This window comes from Podarcis raffonei, chromosome 3, assembly GCF_027172205.1.
Source record: "Podarcis raffonei isolate rPodRaf1 chromosome 3, rPodRaf1.pri, whole genome shotgun sequence".
Lineage (NCBI taxonomy): Eukaryota > Metazoa > Chordata > Lepidosauria > Squamata > Lacertidae > Podarcis > Podarcis raffonei.
Window position 1 is genome coordinate 57838783 of NC_070604.1, and position 20320 is coordinate 57859102.

Genomic DNA, 20320 nt, shown 5'->3' on the forward strand with positions numbered 1-20320 from the left:
GGAACGAATTAAGTTTTTAACCCGAGGTACCACTGTATTATTAATGCACCCAACAGCTAACAAGCCTAGTGTTTAAAAATCTGTCCCTGTTTCCTTTCCCCCTTTTATGTTATTACATGTAATTGGCCTTCACACATCGCTGAGCATTTCCAAGGAAGTCTGCTAATTAATTAAAGCAAAAATTACTTAATAGGGATCCTTTTAAGAACATACAGCTCTTCCTTGCATGAAAATATTGTGATGTTAATTAACACTTCCATAATTTCACACACATAGGAGAAGCTCTGTGTGTCATGGCGCTTCCTGTTGTCAGTATAACTGAGTGAAGAACAGGGACTTACACCATGATCCCTGCCCCACACTTCCAACACCCTAGCTACTGGGAATACTAGAATTTTCTTTCAGTTCTCAGGAACCTTTTTCAGCCCAAGGGCCACATTCCCTTCCATGCAACCTTCCGGGGGCCACATGCCAGTGGTGGGCAGGGCCAGGGGCAAAAGTGGGCAGAGCAACAAGTGGGAATGTGATATTTGTTTCTTCACACACTTGCACACCCCTCCCTATCCTGCAACCAGGCAAGCAAGAAGCATTCCAGCTGCACAAAATGGGGTACTCAAAGAGGATACAAAAGCATAGCCAGTAAGGGGTGTGGCATGGGAACAAGGGTGTGGCCTGGAGAGAATCCCAAGGGCCAGACAGAGAGGCTTGGAGGGCCACATTTGGCCCCTGGGCCTGATGTTCCCCATCATCCCTGATCTGCTTCCATATTCCCCTTTCCTGCATACAAGCATAATAACCTATCCCCACTTCTCCTCTCTCTCAGTGCTGAGTGCTTGGCACCTCCCGCAGGGCCAGTGTTTAGTAGTTATATTCCCAGGGACTGATGGGTTATTTGAGAATTGTCCAGCATCATACTGATTCCCAGGTACCTCTTTGCATCTCGACGAGATTCATTTATACTTCCCCCTGACCCCTGCTTTCCCACCATTATGTTGTCCAGATAAGTTTGATATTTGAAAGCCTCCTTAGAGAATGGCATTCAGCATGACGCTTTGGTTCACGGATGGCTGGGACAAGGGGGCAGCCAGGCCTGTTCTGTGCTCCCTCTCTTTCTCCTGGTTTTGCTGAGCTTACTGGCTAGTTGCTCACATTATGTCGCAGCATCAAAGGTTAGCGATGAGCTAGCAGATCAACACACTGGATGGATTTCTGTGAAGGTAGCAGTGTAGTAAAAGGTGTTTGTGTGATTGATATATATATATATATATATATATATATATATATATATATATATGAGAAAGGATAGTCAGAGTGCCACATTATTAAAATGTCTGTGTCAAGGTGATATTTAACTATTTGAGGCAAAGTACAAGGAGGGGGAGGGAAAAGGATATCCAGTTTAGGCTGCCATCCTTCTAAGGGAGCAACCCTAACTGAACACAATGGGATTTTCTTCTGAGAAAACATGCATAGAATTGCACGCTGTGGATGTGTAAATAAATCACGTGATAGGACTACTTTTAAAAAAATCACTTCAAATGAGGGAAGGGGAAATAGGGAATGTTCCAGGTGTTATAAATTGATCGTGGGTGGACTCTTTAGACAGAATCATTGTTTTTTACATCTTTGTTTGGAAACACATGTTGGGGGGGAAACTTGCTCTCTTTAAGGGCTTATTTAATGTTACACAAAGGCAGAAGGCAAATGCCAGAAGTTCTTTTAAAAATTATTATCATTCCATCTCTTTGGAAGTATCTTAAAGCGAAACCAGAGAAATGCTAAAGCTGCAATTTAAATTTGAGTCACAGAAAATGTATTAGAAAAATAGAGCAAGTTTGTTTATAAGAAGCTAAGCTTCCCAGTGTTGTCATTTGGTGAAGTCATTTCTGGGATCTGCTGCAACAGATAAAAAACAAAAACCAAAGTAGGCACAGTGGTACAATACTGCTGCTCTTCATTTGTGTGCTGACAGATGGGAGAATGTATTGTTCATGCCTGAGAGGGACAAGGAAGGGCTGTCTGAGTTTGCACTTACAGTAGCTTTCTCTACATTTTGAGCCTTTTTTGTGTAAATAAAGTTCTATCTATTCCCCAAAATGATTTTGTAAAAGGCTGGCATAGGCAATGGGAAAGAATCTGTATTTAATCTCAGCTATTCAATTTGTATTCATGTTTGTCTAAGGTAAACCTTCATTGCTTTTACTTGCTGGGTTTTGATATGATAAGGTATATAATTTTGAAAAAGGGTTCCTGCATCTTTGTCCAGTGACAACCTATCATCAAACACATCCATCCATGAACTCCCATTTCTTTTCAAGTCTATTGAATGGAAAGGGAAGCAATCGTCACTCTTGTCAATGAGCAATTAATTACTATTGCTTGTTCTCCTGTAATGGCATAAAAAACCATGCTGATGACATTAACGGCTGTTATTCAAGCCAGGCTAATTAGCAGTTCTGGTCTAAGGTAATGTTGAGTTGCAACGAAAATCATGTCAGAGTAATGCTGGAAATATTGTCAGTTATCAGCATAGTTCTCTGTATACTTGGATGCCAAGCAGTTCCTCACTTAAGCTGACAGTTACCATGGTGAGCCTTGATCAGTTAGTATGCAAACATGCATTAAATTGTGGTACAGGAGAATAAACACAGATCTTAGATGCTTAAAGCGGGAGGCGAATAGTTGTGAACTATGTGAAGAAAATTGCTCCATTTCTTTTCTTTCTTTCTAACTCATAATGTTTCTAAAGGGCAGCCAGTAGGTTCTTAAGATACATTAGAAAACTTGAAAATAGACAATTTAAAAAAGTAATCTGCCATTCAAACAACCCCCTGCTCTTTCCTGACTGCTAAATGACTGATCAAATTAGGCTTCATGTTGGTTCTAGAGCAGATTTTGGTTGGATTTTCTTAGCCATCTGAAGAAAAAGAGTCACCTAATGAACTTTCCACAATTGGATTTGCTGCTCTGGGGGCACCACACAGAGACCTCTCTCAATTGACAGTAAAGTTTGTAACCAATGGTAGGGAAGGAAATGATTTGATTTTTTTTAGTTCCTCCAAATCAAGCAAGCAAGCAAACAGGTCAGAATTGTTGTAGCTTTGACCTAAAAGGCAACGTTCAGGCATATTGATTTCTAAAAAGAAAAACTGGAATCTGGAGAAAATGAGTGATAGGTTTCAAAGTTTGGTTTGATTTTCTTTGAAAAATACGAAGGACGGCAACATTCAATTTGTTCTGTTAGGGTTTATGGATGGGGGCTTGGCCTTCTGTCAGAAACTATGCAGCAATCAGACAATGCACTATTGGGGTTTTATTGCTATTTTCCTCTTCTGCTTTTCAGGAAATGGGGAGGAGGAGGACAGGTACACTGAATTGTTTTCTGGCCTGTTGGCAACCCTACTACAATTACACGGTAGGCGTGGTTGCAAATTAGCCAGTCGAATAGATTGCAGATGGACTTGGTGGAGCAGAAATTATATAAATCTGTAGCAGGGAAATGACTTTGTAGAGCTGTGACTTCAGTGCTTAAGAAGCTGAGCAGAAATGTAGTGGTAGCAACAGAATCCAGGAAATATGCATAGATTAGGTGACACCTGGAAATAAGATTTCATTGTTGAGAAAATAGCTAAGGGTTGTATCCAATGCTACAGTTGCACTTGCTCAACAGACCTCGGCTTGTACAACAGAACTTCCTGTCGTCCCTCTCCTCTGCATTTCCTTTCCTCTCAAAATCTTCTCCAGAGCGTAGGCAGACCCTTCAGAACCTGTTTTGGGGGAACACAGAGAGAGGAGAGAAAGAGAGAGTCCTGTTGTGCAAAGAGAACTATGCATGTTCAGCACTGGACACAATTCTCAAGTACTTGTTGTTTTAGAGTACAACCTTATGCATACCTACTCATAAGTAAGGCCTTTTATATTCAGTTGGGCTTGCTTCCAGGTAAAAGTCTTAGGCTACAATCCTGTACCCCACTGCTTCTTTTTCTGAGAATATATTTATTTGTTGCTGCTGTTAAACATAGATGGTTGGACAACAACTCAGCATTTTATTGTTTCCCTCCAATATCCATTCACCTCGAAACATGGCCATGAAGGGCACAATAAATCCCTCTTTTTCCTCCATAGGAATGATGGATTTTCTTTGGCTTTCACTCACATTATGATGACAAAAAGCCTCAATAATTTTTATTGCTTTGTGTAGGAGAGTAGCACTGAAGGAAACCTTTATGTAAGTGTAATAGAAGAATTATTTAATGACCGTATTATTTATTTATTAATATCTTGTGGACCCAGTCTAAGCTTTCAGCTCTTAGACTCTGCGTTCAAATGTTATGATTCCTACAAGAGGGTTTTTCTGTGTGTGACATATATATGATGTAGTTTATATAAGGGCATGTTAACCTGTCAGCATCCTCCGTTTAACAACTGCTGCTTTGAAAAACGACAGTTTTCAAAGAGCTATATATCTACATTTATTTCTGTGAATAAAAACAAGCTGAAGGAGCTTTGTTCTATCCAGTATTTAGTTCTATTTCTGAGTTGCAGAACCCATTCAAAGACCTGTTGAGGTATTCTGTGTGGACACACACACAAACACACATGAGAGAGAGAACTTTGTGTACAAATTACTGAATATAATTATTATAAATTATGTTTATATTTATACTTTTTGTTCTGCCACAGGACACTTTTTATATGCATGTTATATGCATTATGAAAACCATCCTTGTCCATTTGGGGATGAACACTTTTAAGCCTAGATATTGGTGCTTTTGGTCAACCCCCACCCATATCTGTATAAAAACTTCATGATTAGTGTAAATTTAAAACTTGTCTAAATGCAAGATATTTCAATCCTCTTTAGTTCCAGTACAGACATCCAAATGTGGATGGTACTTATTTTCAAAAATCATTAAGAATCCATAGGGTCATCGCTTTCAGATATGCTGCCAAGACGATGTTTAGGCTTGGCAGTCTCCAAATATTCCCTCAGAGCTTCTTTGTTCATACAATATCTAGCAGTCATGTTTACACCGCCTACACTAATACTGCAGTGGGGGTTTCCTGCAGGAAACATATATAGCAGGGATGAGGAAGCTGTGGTGCTCCAGATATTGGTGGTCTACTGCTGCAGTCACCTGTGATCATTGTTTGAGGCTGGCGGGAGTTGGAGTCAACACCTGGAAGGTCACAGGTTCCTTGTCCAAGATACATAGTGTGGAGGGCAGGTGTGCATCTCTAAATATTAAAGAACACACATCAGGAAGCCATGATTTGATGCTGCTCCCTTACACACGTCCACCATGCTCATTCAATTCAACCAACCTATTCAAGCCCTGAACAGGGTTCAAGATGATCACCATTAGATCTATGTGAGCTGGCATGTAGCATTAGCCTGAGGTTCTTTCATGTCAGTTACTTCGTGACTTTCATCAAACTTAACAAATTGAAATGACAACAACTGAGAAAACCTGAAAAATTTGTTTATTGATTGACCACTGGGCTTTCCGCAACTACTTTTTGGGTGTCTCCAAGCGATAGATTTGTCCCTTAAAAATCTTGCCCTCACTAATGGGCAATATATTAATGTGATTAGATTTTCCTGTTATGGTCTGATTTGTGAATGATGTTTCCAAAGCCAAGCAATCCTATGATAATGAACAGTGCATGACGCTCATGTTGTGTGAATGAGCTTGAAGAAACTAAACATAATTAAGTGAACGTTCATCATCTGGAATAGTTCAGGGTGAATTCATACTTGCACTTTCCAACAGCAGTAAATTAGTCCAGCATTAAAGTACCTTACTCTGGACTTTCCACACAGCCAAATCAGTAGGGAGCTGGCTAGCAATATAGACAGTAATGAGGTGAAACATAACATTGTTGGAGTTACTGCTGGAATAAAGTGATGCTGTTTGATTGCATAGATGCAAACACACAACCCTTGGTGGTTTTCCACCTTTCCTTCCAAACAAGTTTCAGTATATATTTCCACAATAGAGGGTGATTTCTTTTGAATGTGAGAAGAGCTATATGGTGTGCATTTGTTAATATTTATTATTTATCGGGCATTTAGACAGTAGATTGGAACAGCTACTAATCTCTGTAATTATGTATTTAAACAGCAGGCAATAACAGCTCCAGAACAACCATTAAAACCTGTCTAATCAATAGTGTGCAACTTTCTGAATGTTTACTGATTTAAAGCCCATAAACTCATAAATGTAATACTGCTGGGACAGCATTCTGTGCATTTTAAATTCAGGCGTGCAGCTGCAGATACGATCTTCAGACAAAATCTGTGCTGTTCAAATTGCTGTCAGCAGTTAGAATGGGCCACTCTGAATGCTTCAGGGAGTTCAGTGTGCCAGGAAAGTTGTTGCAGGATCACTAGGCTAATGGACATAGCCCATTTGTGTCTTCTGGGCATGCAGTTACCATCCAGCAGCCTTTAGATATCAGTCTGTCTTAGTTATGTGATTGGTGCATTTCAGCACCTCCAGGGCTCTGGACAGAGCAAGCATGGCTTGGAGTCAATAAGTGACTGCTGAAAATGAGCAGAATACTTGTGAATTCTAGTAAGCAGTTTCTACAAATCTTCCCCAAACCTAGGCCCTTATATCTATTTCTGCTGGAATTTGAATGAGGGCAAGAAATTCTGAGTAAACTTCCTTCCTTCCTCCTTGTGGGGCCCAGATTGATTCATGGAATTTCCCTCTCAGTTTTTGTCCATCTAATGGTTAGGCTAAGGATGCTAATATCATTAAGATTATAGACTCATGTAGCTGGAAGAGAATGAATCACCCCAGGACAGTACATTCACCAGCTCTCTATAATTCAGCCTTGTTGATCAAGGTGACAGCATGTCACATATAGGGGAAAAGGTGAAAATAAACGTGGCTGGAAATAGTGCTAGCTTATCACATCTTTTGTGCACAGGCCATGGAATATGGTAGATTTCAATCAACTTGACCTTTCTGAAGGTTTTAAAAGAAGTACGCATTTCTGGGGCATAGCCAGCATTTCACTTCAATTTATTAATTGTGATAAGTCACTGCTGAATTTACAGTTCTTGACCCATTGTTCATTCCATTAAGCAAATGCAACCATTCCTAGTTGCCTTAAAAAAAGAAAGGAAAAAAAGTGCACAGCAAGTTTTCTTACAACTTCAGGATGCAAAGAAAGATTACTTTGTTTATGTGAAGCTAAGGGAGGAATTTTAGACCAAAGAAAATAGCTCAAGTTGGAATCTAAGCTGAATTTTAAAGATACTTTTTGAGGGTTACTTTTCCAAAATGTTCAATCCAAAACTATTGAGAGCCTTTTAGAATTTTGTTACTGGTTTTAACAAGGTGCCATAGAATGCTGTATGATCTCATTCTACATATGTTGTTAGTACTTCAGTTTTAGATGCGTCATGGAAGTAGAAAAGTGTTGCACTGTTGCTTCTTAGAAGAAGCCTAGACAAGGGACATTATTTTTTAATTCTATTAAATCAGAACATTGCGTTGTTTTGAACTGCCAACATTAAAAAGATAATACTGTATTTGCAGCTTACAGTGCATTTTTGCTGAAACTACTTCTAGATAGGGACGTGGGTGGCGCTGTGGGTAAAACCTCAGTGCCTAGGACTTGCCGATCGTATGGTCGGCGGTTCGAATCCCAGCGGCGGGGTGAGCTCCCGTCGTTCGGTCCCAGCTCCTGCCCACCTAGCAGTTCGAAAGCACCCCTAAGTGCAAGTAGATAAATAGGTACCACTTTATAGCGGGAAAGTAACGGCATTTCCATGCGCTGTGCTGGTGCTGGCTCGCCAGAGCAGCTTCGTCACGCTGGCCACGTGACCCGGATGTGTCTTCGGACAGTGCCGGCTCCCAGCCTCTTAAGTGAGATGAGCATGCAACCCCAGAGTTGGTCACGACTGGCCCGTACGGGCAAGGGTACCTTTACCTTTTACTTCTAGATATGCCCCTACAAGCTAGAGGATATGTATTTGGCGAGCTTTAGTTTGACAATAAATTATTTCAGGAAGCTCCAGCAGTAGGTAGCTTCTGTTTCTCCTTGGGTATTTGAAAGGGATGGCTCAAGTGAATTGGGAGTGGATGGATCAGTACCCTGTACAATTGCTAGTAGATACTACCAGCATCAATTCTTTACTAAGTAGGGTGTGCAGAATTGCAACCATAAATGGATTTTCTGTGCCTTCGGAGCAGAAGGGAAATATTAACTTTATACAGTCCTTATTCTGTCACCTTAAATTTATATCAAATGACTAATAAACACCAAATAAAACATGTCAATTTACTCAAGTCTTGATAGTTTGGGGCCAAAAATCAAAAATCAAAAATCACTGCTTTAAATCCCGCTTTATATAAGAAGACAGTTTCAGCCAACATTGCCTTAGATTCAGCACTTTGTCTGGCATTTGCTCTGAATACACCCTGCTGCCGCCAACCATGTGACCTTGCACCTGTTATTGACTCACTCAAGTGTTTGATTGCTGGCTCCTTTTGTCTGTGTATCTGTACGGAGGTGTGAAAATGACTTTTTTTTGTGACACGATCTCTAGGCTGTCTCAGCACCTGCATCCTCTGTCAATGGCAGATCGGCATAAGCAGAGTCAAATTGCATCAAGCAAGAGCAGTTTTGATTGTGCCTCTGCTTGTCATATGGCCTCACTGACGGAGGCTGCCTGCAGCTGGTGAGAATATGCCTCTTTTCTCCAAGGGCGGCTCTTGACTGTTCAGTGAAAAGATGGCAATTCTCATTCTGGGATTAAAGCCTCATCCTCTGGGAATGCTGATGCCGCAGATGCCATTTATTTAAGAGGAGCTTGAGCTCGCAGATCCCTTTAAGGAGCACTCTGGTGCAAATCTTTTTGTTGCACACTTGGGCATTGATCTAGCTCCGGTAATGTTATTTATTTTAAGGCATTCTGTGCCATCTTCCTGTCAGACATGACATTCAAAGCAGCTTATAGTTTCATAAAAGCAGAATGAATTTTTCAAAAAGCAAGAACCCTGAAAACCACTGTAAGAACAGAGGGTGATGCCTAGCATGGGCAGGCACACAGGGTGTGTCGGGTGTGCAGTAGCAACTGGAAGGAGGCACCATATATCTATTTATATACTGTGCCTCACCCCGCGTGTTTATCAAAATACATACCAGCTCCATTCACATTCGGATGTACATCTGTGCTCCACTGAAATGATGTGCATCTCCTATCCAGAGCCACCCCTTTAACTGCCTGGTGATCATGTCACAATTTTTATGTAGGGTGGTGTAGAGATTAGGACTAGATGTTGCATTTTTTGTTTGCTTTTCCCATTAATGATACTGCTTTAAACTGCTGCTCCTAGATTCTTATCTGATGCTTCCAATTTATTTTGTGGCCTGAAGTATTTGCTCTGTTCTTCTCCTCAGCATCTGCAGCTTTGCTGTAATTCATTATCTGGGTTGTATCCAACTAAGTCATACTCACATAGACCCACTGAAATGAATGCACTTACATTAATCATGCCCACTGACTTCAATGGGTCTTCCCTTATCTCACCAAATTCACAGCATTTCCATGACTTCTGCCACCTCTTACCATTTCTTGCATCGTCTGACCACTTTGGGGTATTAACTTCTCTTACTTCAGAACCAAGAAAAAAACTCTTAGAAAACAATAAGGAACTTCATAAAGAAATCACAAATGTTCTTCCATCTTGAAATGGATGGAATGTCCCTAGCTTTTGTCTTCTAGCAGGTCAGTCAGAGATCATTGCCCTTGCAGATCCTGAAGAGCTTCAGCTGTCATCTCCAACGCCTCATTTATCTGAGCACTTCTTCCAACCGACATCATGCTTTCTGTGATGGTCTGGTTGGCTTGCTCTCCTAATACAGAAGTTGCTTCTCTGCTAACTCTGCTCTTTGTCCTGGACTCTGATGGCTCCCCACCCCCAATAATAGACTCCCCAGTCCTCCCTGCCCCTGAGCCTACTTGCTTGATGTCATGGGCAGGCTGGATGCAAAGAAGTGGTGGGAGGTACCAGCTTGGGAACCCCCAAGGGAACCCCCAGGGGAAGACGGCTCAGAGCCAGGAGATTGGTGGTGGGACAAGAATGGTCAGAGAGAGAAGAGGGGGCAGACTGGGAGGAGGAGGTGTGAGAAACCTGGAGGTAACAGGGTTTAGTGAGCAGGAAAAGGCGGAAACAGAGTGCAGTCCAGAATCAGAGGCAGAAGTGGAGGCTGGAGAAGAGTGGGGGCAGGACTGAAGAAGCTAGGGAGTATTTGTCTCCTGCTGTGACCATCTCCCTTCCCTTCTAGTGTTCCAGAACACAGAGAGGAATAAAGAGCTTGGAGCAAGAGAGACAAGACAAAAGAGCCTCAGGTTGTTGGGGAAGCACCTGGGGGAGGGGTCTTAGAGACCAGTGGGAAGGTGGGGACTTTCAGTCCTTGCAGCTATTGGTGTTGTCCGCTCAATCTATTGGAGCCTGTCTTTGCATGCAGGGGAAGTTCCTAACTTATCTACGGTTTGAGACCCATCAGCTACCCTGGTTTAGCTGGCCAGTCAAAGCCAGGGTGTAGCCATTGTTGCATGCTGACAGCTTCTAGGGGACACAGATGAGAGCTGAGTGGAGACCAAGGCTGACAAACTATCCCAGAAGGAGCATGGCATGTACCCCACCAGAGGTACTACCCCTACCCCACAAACCCCTGCAATATTATCTTACATACTCTGTCCTGGAGTCTATTGGGTGTTCCCCTCCTTGCACAAGCAATACTGCTTTCACTGCTGAGAGCAAAATCTGCAGAGACTTGTGCTTCCTATTTATCTCTCTGTAAACAAGTGAGGTTCCTTTCTTGCTGCTTTTACTTCCTGCCAAGTGTCATCCTGGCCTTTATGCCCATTCATAATTGCCTCCTTGGCGAGTATCGCAGTGAACAATGATTTTGGTAGATTCCTTCTGTAGGGGTTCTCTTAGCTCGCTCTGAAGGGCTTTCCCAAGGGTAACCAGCTCTTATGTGGTTTCTTGCTACTTCCTTCATGTTGCTCTTGCCTCTAAGCAGAACCTTTTTTTTGGTCATCTGTTGTATTTACTTTAAAATGGTTCCCAGAAAGCTTAGCCCTTCAATTATCAGGGCTTGGGGGGCATTCCTTTGGTTGGGTCCTCAGGCTACCAGCCTTTGCCAACCCTTGCTAGCCTTTGCCAACCATGTAGAGGGCATCAGGTTGGTGAACCTTGAGCTGAGGAGCTTTTTCTTATAAAAGGAGACACATGAAAAGACATACCCACAGAAACTTCAGGAGGTATGGATAAATCTAGTCAGTTTATTCAGAGGACTTCATTTTGAACAAAAGTGAGGTTTAAAAAATTAGCGGTTTTTTTCCTTGCAGATCTATCTGCAAAACACACGAAACACACGAATCAGCTTTCCATCTTATAAAACCTCATTCATCAGTAATGAAATGTGTGACCCATAGCTAATGAAATGTGTAGCAACAGCTGTATACCTGAGGGGATCGTAGAACAGGAACAGATCTGACAGCTCCAACTAAACTCCTAGATTCTGGTTTTTTCCATTTCTTTCATTGATATGTGTCCCCCCCCCCCCAATCTGAAGGCATCAGCTGCATGTTATGTCATTCTAGGGTCATGTCAACCACAGATCAACTTTATATTGTAAAATAACAGGGGGAGAAGTGTGCTCTCATCCTGGGAATATGCAGTGACGAACTATATGGCATTTTAGCTTGGGGATTTAGTGGACCCATATTTAAAAGTTCACGAAGCTGAATGAGAGTTTCTGATTTGGAACTGCAATGCACACAGGAACATAACTCCAGAGAAATGATCTGTTGGTCAGTTTCATGAGTCATCATTGTGGATTCCTCAAGCCTTCTCTGAGTTGAAAACAAATTGGGAACACTGCTGGAGTCTACACCGTCATCATCAGCAGTGTGGTTGAAGATTTTGTATCCACAGCTTTTAGTATCGATAGAAAACAGAAAATCCAATAAACTAGCCATTAAGCTGCCATAGGAACAAAAGACACAGGTACTCCGGGTTTTATCCAAAGTACCACATTGCTTTCAGGAGAAAGGAAAAGAAAAACCACATGTGAAGATTAGCACTTGTAGACTGATGACCCTTACTGCATCAAACGGCTGATTCTGCTGTTTTATACTCTCACCAGGTAGCTTTTCCTGTTTTGCTGACCATGCATTCTGCAACTCAGGTGTTCTGTAGGGAGGGGGAGAGAGAAAGAGGTGGATGATTCAAGAAGATAATAAAAGTCACATTTTAAACTTCTGCTGAAGTTTTAAGTGTGTCTGCCTCACATTTAGAAAGTGGGTGAACGGTTTATATATGAGGGCTCCCATGTGAGGAAGGGCAATATATTATGAAATCATGAAATCATCATCAGAAGATGTTGAACTAAAAAGGGAAACAGTGAATCTCTTAACAGGAAGTTTAGGAAAAAGTCAGTGGGATGATTTCTGAGAGAGGCCCTCAGAGTTGGGAAAACATCTTTGCTTGAATTGTTCATTTGAGAATAATCATGGTGCAGGCTTGACTGGAAAGCAGGAAGGTGACAAAGGGTACATGTCTACTGCATAATAGACTTGGCTGTTAAGTTTGAATTAATATGATCCAGCCTCTTCGTAAATCTTGACAGTCGGTCAGCAACCAAAAAGTTGACCTGATTGTAGTACAAATATATCGTAGCATTAAAAATTCCAGGTGCTATTTGTGTTGTTCCCTAATCAGCTCTTGCAACTATACAGTTGTACATGGATATTCAGCAATTACATTAAATTGACATTTAAAAATCCATTGTTCCTTTGCACAATGACTTGTATAATTTCCCTAAGAGCTAGTGAAGTACAACTAGAATATTGCCTGCAGATATGGTAAATAAGGTTCCAATCTTTTACACACACAATACAATGTTTGTTCTGCACCTGCAAGGAATAGATCTTTTAGTGTATATTTGTAAATAATAGATAGTCATGTATACTGTATTTGATATCTATGTACTCATGTTTTTAGTGTATTTGCGTATGATAGATCTTTATGTATATTTGTTTAAAAGTCTGTTAATTTTATTTATATTTTGATAATTTTATGTCTACTTGTTTTTGAAGTCTGTTGATTTTATCAGTGTTTTACTTAAGGTACACAAGGTATTCTTTTTTTATTAACCAGTCAACAAATCTTGCTTTTAAAATAATCCCCCTTTGCCAGGAACAACACTACATCTTAGTCTGGTCTACCTCACTGTGTTGTTGCAAAAATAAATCAGACACTTCTTTTTTTTACACACACACTGATGTGGTTGTTATAGTGGTAGCCTAAACATCTTTACTTGGATGTAAGACCCACTGAGCTTAAGGCAGCTTCCTCCTAGCTGATTAGTTTAGGATTGCAATCTTGCTAGGAAAATGTGACATAAATAAATAAAGTTTATGAGCATATCCCAGGACTGAGCATAGCAGTAATGTATGGAAATGCACATTGGGTTGAGGGGCAGTATATAGGCGTGTCTCCCCACTTATGTGGGGGTTACGTTCCCAGGTACCATGCAGAATTGTGTATAGTGCAAACACTATCTGAAAAGCCTGTAAACACCCGAAAACTATTGAAAAACCCTTTAAAAACCAGCAGCACTTACCAGACTGGCATGAATGGTGGCAATGATGTCTCTTAGCCTTCCTCATCACTGGAGGATGATGTGAAAATAACGACAAAGGGGGTAGACCCAGCACCCGAAAGTGGGATTGCAGTTGCAAAGGTTCCTGGGATTGCTAGGTGTTTTCTTGCTCTTTTCAGGCTGTTTTTGCCCTTTCCATGCCTTTTTTGCAGTTTAAACCTATTTATTTACTTATTTCCTGGCTTTGCATGTATTTGCTGTTGCACATAAGTCAAACATGTGTCGGGGTGTATGTGCCTGTACTGAAGCGTAAAACTTTAAATAACTGAATTTATTACTTGGAACCTGCCAGAAAGGATATTCTTGATAATCAAAGCTCTGCTGAAACTTATGAAATTGCAGCATTTCTCTTGCTGCTTAAAATTAATACAAAAACTACAATATGTTGAGAGAAGGATGTGCTTTAAGTGATAACTTGGAAAGATGTTGTAGACAGAGGCTATGATTCTACAGAGAGGATGGATAATTGTGCGCACAGGGAGAGGTGTATACGTGGCATGAGAGGAAAAAAGTGAGAGGGATAGATGGACTGGAACATAGATAGGAAGGTTCACCTAGGTTACGTTTTCAAGACTTCCTTTTTTCTTTTGCAACAATGAAGCCTTGGAACTTGCATTTTAATATGAAAACCCAACATTCCAGGGTTTTAACAAAATCATTAGAAACCTGCCCCTCTGTACACAGATTCTGTGAGCCGCCAAGTAATGCAACAGAGTCAAGTATTGCTTGTAAAATTGGTTTGCACGGTTACATTTTCCATTCTTTCATGTTTCTTTAATAGCCGCCTGTAGAGAAACAGCCAAAACCAATTTAGAAAGCAGTTCAGTAGAGAAGCTTTCTCCCTACATTTCTTATAGAAAAATCTCTCTGAGTGTGCAGCATAGACAGAGGTTCATAAATATTCTACAGTCACATTTAAAGAATACATAATGTAGTTTCAGCTTTATGATGTATTGTGAGTACTGAGTAAGTATTTACCTGTAAATCCCTCGTCTCTTTTAATAATCTATAACATAGGAAAGCAAATATATAATTGTTAGACTGAGGAATGGGACAAACTACTGTGTTAATTTATTGAAACATTTATAGGTTCCCCCTCCCCAATCAAAGACTCACAAGGCAGCTAACAACATATATAAAACAAGAATAGTGTTCATTCATAAAAGATAAACGAAAGTGAATTTGGGTACATGGATGGGGAAAACAACTTTAGATGGCAAATCTTGTATCTAGAATGAACATATTTGAACTACTACCTAGCAGGCAAAATTGCTATCTCTTTATCTGAAAGATTGAGAGAGAGCTACTGACAGGAAATTGGGCATCTTGGTTATTGCTATCCTGAAATGAAAAATTGGAATTCCATTGTTTAAATATTACCTTACTTTTGTTCTTTGACTTTTATGTTTAAAACAACGTGGCTACATTTTAGGATAGAGAATTCAAATGCCATGCATGAAATGACTTAGGTGTGATAATTGCCAATAGAATATTGGATTTGGAGTGAGAAGGTCTGGATTCAGATTCGCATTCAAGCATGATTGCACTAGCCGAAATCTCAGCCAAACCTACTGTGCAAGGTTGTGTGAGGGTACACTTTGCGATGAGAAGGAAGCAAATTGCAACTGTGATGAATAAAACAAGGCCACTAACCATCTTTTATATGTATTATATCCTAGGACAGTTTTCCAGCTCGCTTTGGAGGAATTCATTTTGTAAATCAACCATGGTACATCCATGCCCTCTATACAGTTATACGGCCATTTTTGAAGGAAAAGACAAGGAAAAGGGTATTTTTCTCTTGTTTGTTTGCATGGTTTTGCAAAATTGTTCTTTGTTTCTAGATTGATCACTTTGATTGGCAAGCAACACAAGCAGCAGAGGCAGTGCCCCTAGTATTGAAATAAATTCCTTATGAAACACATTCACTCATTCTAAAACTATGTTTGTTTCATCATGCAATGTGCCAATGGGGAATGGCTTCTGTTATTCTATTAAGAGTTTTAACTTCCAAGATATTAGGAAGCTTTGCAAAATCGTAATACAGTAATCATATTTTTTAAAGAGTAAGAACAATTGTACATATATTTTATGTAAGAGATAAAACATTGATACTAATAGACTTTAGCATCCAGATGATAACAGAGACTAACTAAATTCACCTTCAAACACTGTTCCTTGATCAATCAAAGCTAGCCCTGATTTTATAAGTTTTACAGTGCTTTAAAAAGTTATGAACCTAATGCAGTAAGCATAGTTTAAAAATGCTATGTGTAAGTTAATAAAGAAGCTGTCATGAAATGGGACATAATCAAATTGCCTGTGTTTTAATTTATGGGGAGGTACATTTTCACAAATCTTGGTTATGTTGGGTGCAGGTTAATTCCATCCTATAACTGGACTATAGTATTTTGTACCAGCTGATACTTCTGAATATCATCTCTGCAGATGATATTCAGAAGTATCAGCTGGTACAGAATACTATGTTGATTAGTCAAAGTTATAAAGTCATGAATGGCTCATGTTAACTTAACATTAGACAAAAATACGACACCTGTGTTTTAACATATGGTGATGTACATTTTCACAAGAGTCATAAATGGAAATCTGACCTGCTGGCTTAAAAGAGAAATGGTGGTTGGACTCTGGGGCATTGATTACTGCAGCACTCTGTGTTTTCATTGCCCATTTTCATCAGTCCAGTGTACCAATTTGTTTGATGTGGACACTAATCAAACTCCAGGAAAGTACACCAGCAGGAAAACCCACTCATACTGTATGTGTTAGGGCTTTTTTTATCCTTTCCCCAAGAACAACTCTTGCACCACATTCATACGCTGCCTTTGAAATCCATAGGAAATTCAAAAGCAGCTTGAAATGACATGCTAAGTAGCACTATTCTTTGAAGGGAAAGAAAAGAAAGTTCCACTGTACATGCTGGAGCCCTTGAGGGTACATGCAAAGGCTAGCTAGATGGCAGCTACTAACTATCTAGAAGCAAAATGCGATGTCCTGCTGTAGTCAGAGCAAGTGGAATTTGATGAAGGAAGAAGAAATAAATTCCATGACACACATCACAGATCCCACTCAGTAGGATATTTAAAAAGACCCTGGCGGGGTGCTGTGGTTTATCTTAGATTTCTGAGAAGCAGAGATGCTGTGTTATCCAACTCATTCTGGGTTTTTCTCTCCAAAAACACTGTAGTGTTTTTCGGTCATATGTCAGATTTTTTTATTTTTTAGTCTGGAAAATATGCTTGGGGATATTTGGGGGCACTTATGAACCTATGATTGCCTATTCTTTTAATATAAACACACACACACACTGAAAAGCCATCTTGATGGATATATTTGCATTCTCCCTTCAGCTTCTGCCACAAAGTGTCAGCTGCATGAAACTTATTCCGGCATGAGATGCACTGGAAGTGGTCCGAATTTTAAAATTCTGCCCAGCGGGTTTGTATCCAGTGCTGTGTGAATGGAAGTCCACTTGTACCAAGAAGTATCTTTGCAACCATTTGCTTGCACTGGCTACTTCAACCTAATTTTGGCAATCCTCCTTCCCTTTTGTACCCTCCTGCCCCACACCTCAGGCCATACTTGAGAATGCCTGCCCTTGGAGAAGCTTTTCAGTGGGCACAAGAGGCTACATTGGGGAAGAGGTATGTGAACTTCTAATCGCACTGGGTACAATCCAGTACGCATGATTTCTAATAAATTAGAAACCTTTAAGTAGTCCTAAAATGCAACATTCCTTAGAGTTTAGCAGAACATATACATACACATTACACACATACATTTATTATCTAGGATCCATAGAATGAGATACATGCACTAGTGGGATATTTTTTTTTACTTTTCCTTGTTGAACATCAGACATCCCCAACATAGCTGCTTTTTGAAAACCCTGCATGGATTTGCCTTGTGTCAGGAAGGACTGATATCCGCTGAAGGTGCTGGCTTGTAATGTCTTTGATTCATCCTTTTAACAGATATTTCTCCATGGAAATAACCTCAACAGCCTGCACCAGCTAATCCACCCTGAGATTCTGCCTTCTGAATTTGGTGGAATGCTGCCACCTTACGATATGGGCACGTGGGCAAGAACGCTGCTTGATCACGAATACGACGACGACAGCGAATACAGTGTGGACTCATACAACACTTCTGCAAAAGAAGTCGAAAAGGACCTGTCTCCCAAATCCATGAAGCGGTAAGTTAGTCAGGCCTGTTGAAGCAGAAAAGAAGGCTGTAGACAAAATGATACCCTCCAGATTTTTGGATGGACTACAATTCCTGACCATTGACGATGCTTGGATGGGGCTGATGGGAGTCGGAGTCCACAAAGTTCTAAAGGGCATGTCAATAGCTATCTCTCATGTAGTTGATTTTCTAGACTAAATGACTTCTGCTGAGGGCCAGGACAGTAGCATATTATTTCCTAGGAACATAGGAAGCTGCCATGACTCAGTCATAGTGTTGGTCCATTTAGCTCATCACTGTTGACACTGTCTGGCAGCAGGTTTTCAAGCAGTATTCTTTATCTACTTGGATATATCAGGAATTTTATCTGAGATTTTTGGATGCAAAGCATGAGCTGTGGTGCTTCCCCTATGTAATTTAGCCATTCCATTAAACTGTAATGCATATTGATGCAGTAACATTCATTGTTTTGTATTAATGCATTTTGAAGTGGAAAAAGAAAACTCCGCTCAAGGCAGCTTGCAACATAGAACATTACATTTTCATTAATGATGTAAAATACAAAGAGAGAGGGTCAGCAGTTTAAAAAGATCGTAAAAATATTGTCTGTCTCATATAATAAAAGCCTGCCAGAACAGAAAGTAGTGATGGAGAGGGACCAAATGCACTTCATTGATTTGATTGACTATGTATTTCTACGCCACCTTCCATTCAAAGGAGTCCCAACGTGGCTTACCAACAATAAAGAACAGCCACAGCTGTAGGCTACAATTACAATGTCTGGGCAATTTAGAGCTGACCCCACCAAGGCATATAATACCATTAACAAATCAACAATCACATGATCATAGGTAATTAGAAAACAATTATAAAACAGCAGCTAAAACACAGGCTAAACATTCACCCTCACCCCTCTGCACATACTGCCTGAATAATCATTTACTCTACTGATTGAAATACAAATCCCAGCAAACAAGAGGACATTGATTCAATAGAAATACCTACAAACAGAACCATACTGCAGCAAACGCCTTGTCTCCTACACACTGATCACAAAGGGGTGTGTTTGTGGGCAGCAGCCCCTCTACTGTTCCCTGAAGTCAAGCTCTCAGCAAGAGATTGGGATAAGCCTCCTCACAAGCCATCTCAATCCCAGCAACAGACAAAAGCAGTGATATCCTATTACAGATCTATAGGTGGGCTGTCCAGTAATTGGCAGCGGACACACCTCATCTCTCTTCCCAGTAGCTACAGCTCATCAGTGTCCAGGCTGCTAGAGCTGCCAGTGAACTGGGTGGGTGGGTGGAATTAGTTCCCTCCCCCCCTTGCTCGTACTACCTGGTAGTCTGACAGCCAGTCAGAATTCTCTCCATCCACGTTTCATGCTCCAGCTGCTCACCCCTATGGAATTCCTCTCTTTTGTCCCACGCAGCTGTGCTTCCACACTTAGCAGGACACAGAGGATGGCCTCTCCTTCTGATCTAAGGGAGCAGGCGGGATGGTGTGAAGTTATTGCAAGTCATGGCACTTTCATATCAGCCCTGTGGAGTGTTGTGTGATTCCAGATGTGGAGGACAACCCATTGGGACACAGATATCAGATATTATCATGGGGGAACCAAGTGAATTCCCCCTTCAGGCATTATGCTGGAAGAACAAAAGCTATGGAATTGAAACACGAATCCAGCAAAGCAAGCCCAAGGAGATATGCCCAACTTGTCAGACATTGCTCATTTGCCACACCTGTGCAAGCCACGCTGTGTGCTACAGAGCTCAGAAATTCAGGAACCAGAGAAATAACCTCTCAGTAACAGGTTAGACAGTATTGTTAGGAACCACATATGTGACTACATTATTATGCTGAGATCTGAAGCCATCCAATTCAACAACATCAGTAACAAATATTAAATTACATTTGAAGGGAGGACTTTAGAGAAAAAACAGCATTGCATTTCCAGTGACTGCAGTTTCTTTCTGATGAAAAAAAATTTAATGGAATGTAGCTGCATGAACTCTGAAGCTTTGTTCTCTGTTAGTTGACCAGCTTTGCTGAAGGAAACGGTCCTTGCTCAGTGATAATAGGGTAACATATTTCCCTTTGCGTTGTCAGAAATATTAGTGCAGGCTGGTTGCCAGTCCATTTAAGTTCAAGTGCAGGGGGTGCCATGTGTCACTATCCCAAAGTATCTGTTTGAATCCTTTCTTCCTAAGCCACAGCCTGAGCTCATCCACCCACTCATGTTTTAATATTCTCCTTGGGCATTTCCAAGCCACCCACCAGAGATCTACAAACAATTTGTTTCATTAGTCAAGTAGATTAAGCTTTTCTGTTGCACCTCGGCTAGTGGTCAAGTTAATCTCAAGAAGCTGGCGCATGTATTGCTTCAGCCAAGAATCATTCTGCTCCATGGCTTTGGGGT

The 20320-nt window shown here is 40.8% G+C and overlaps 1 protein-coding gene across 2 annotated transcripts in view; it reads left to right on the plus strand.

Moving 5' to 3' along the window:
* The window catches only part of CLVS2 (clavesin 2), a 37015-nt gene that overhangs the window by 14284 nt on the left and 2411 nt on the right, over positions 1-20320 (plus strand). For both annotated transcript variants that reach the window (XM_053381817.1, XM_053381816.1), the window contains exons 3-4: positions 15378-15488; positions 17691-17911. In XM_053381817.1, coding sequence (XP_053237792.1) covers positions 15378-15488; positions 17691-17911 — 332 coding nt within the window. The remainder of the gene's footprint in view (positions 1-15377; positions 15489-17690; positions 17912-20320) is intronic.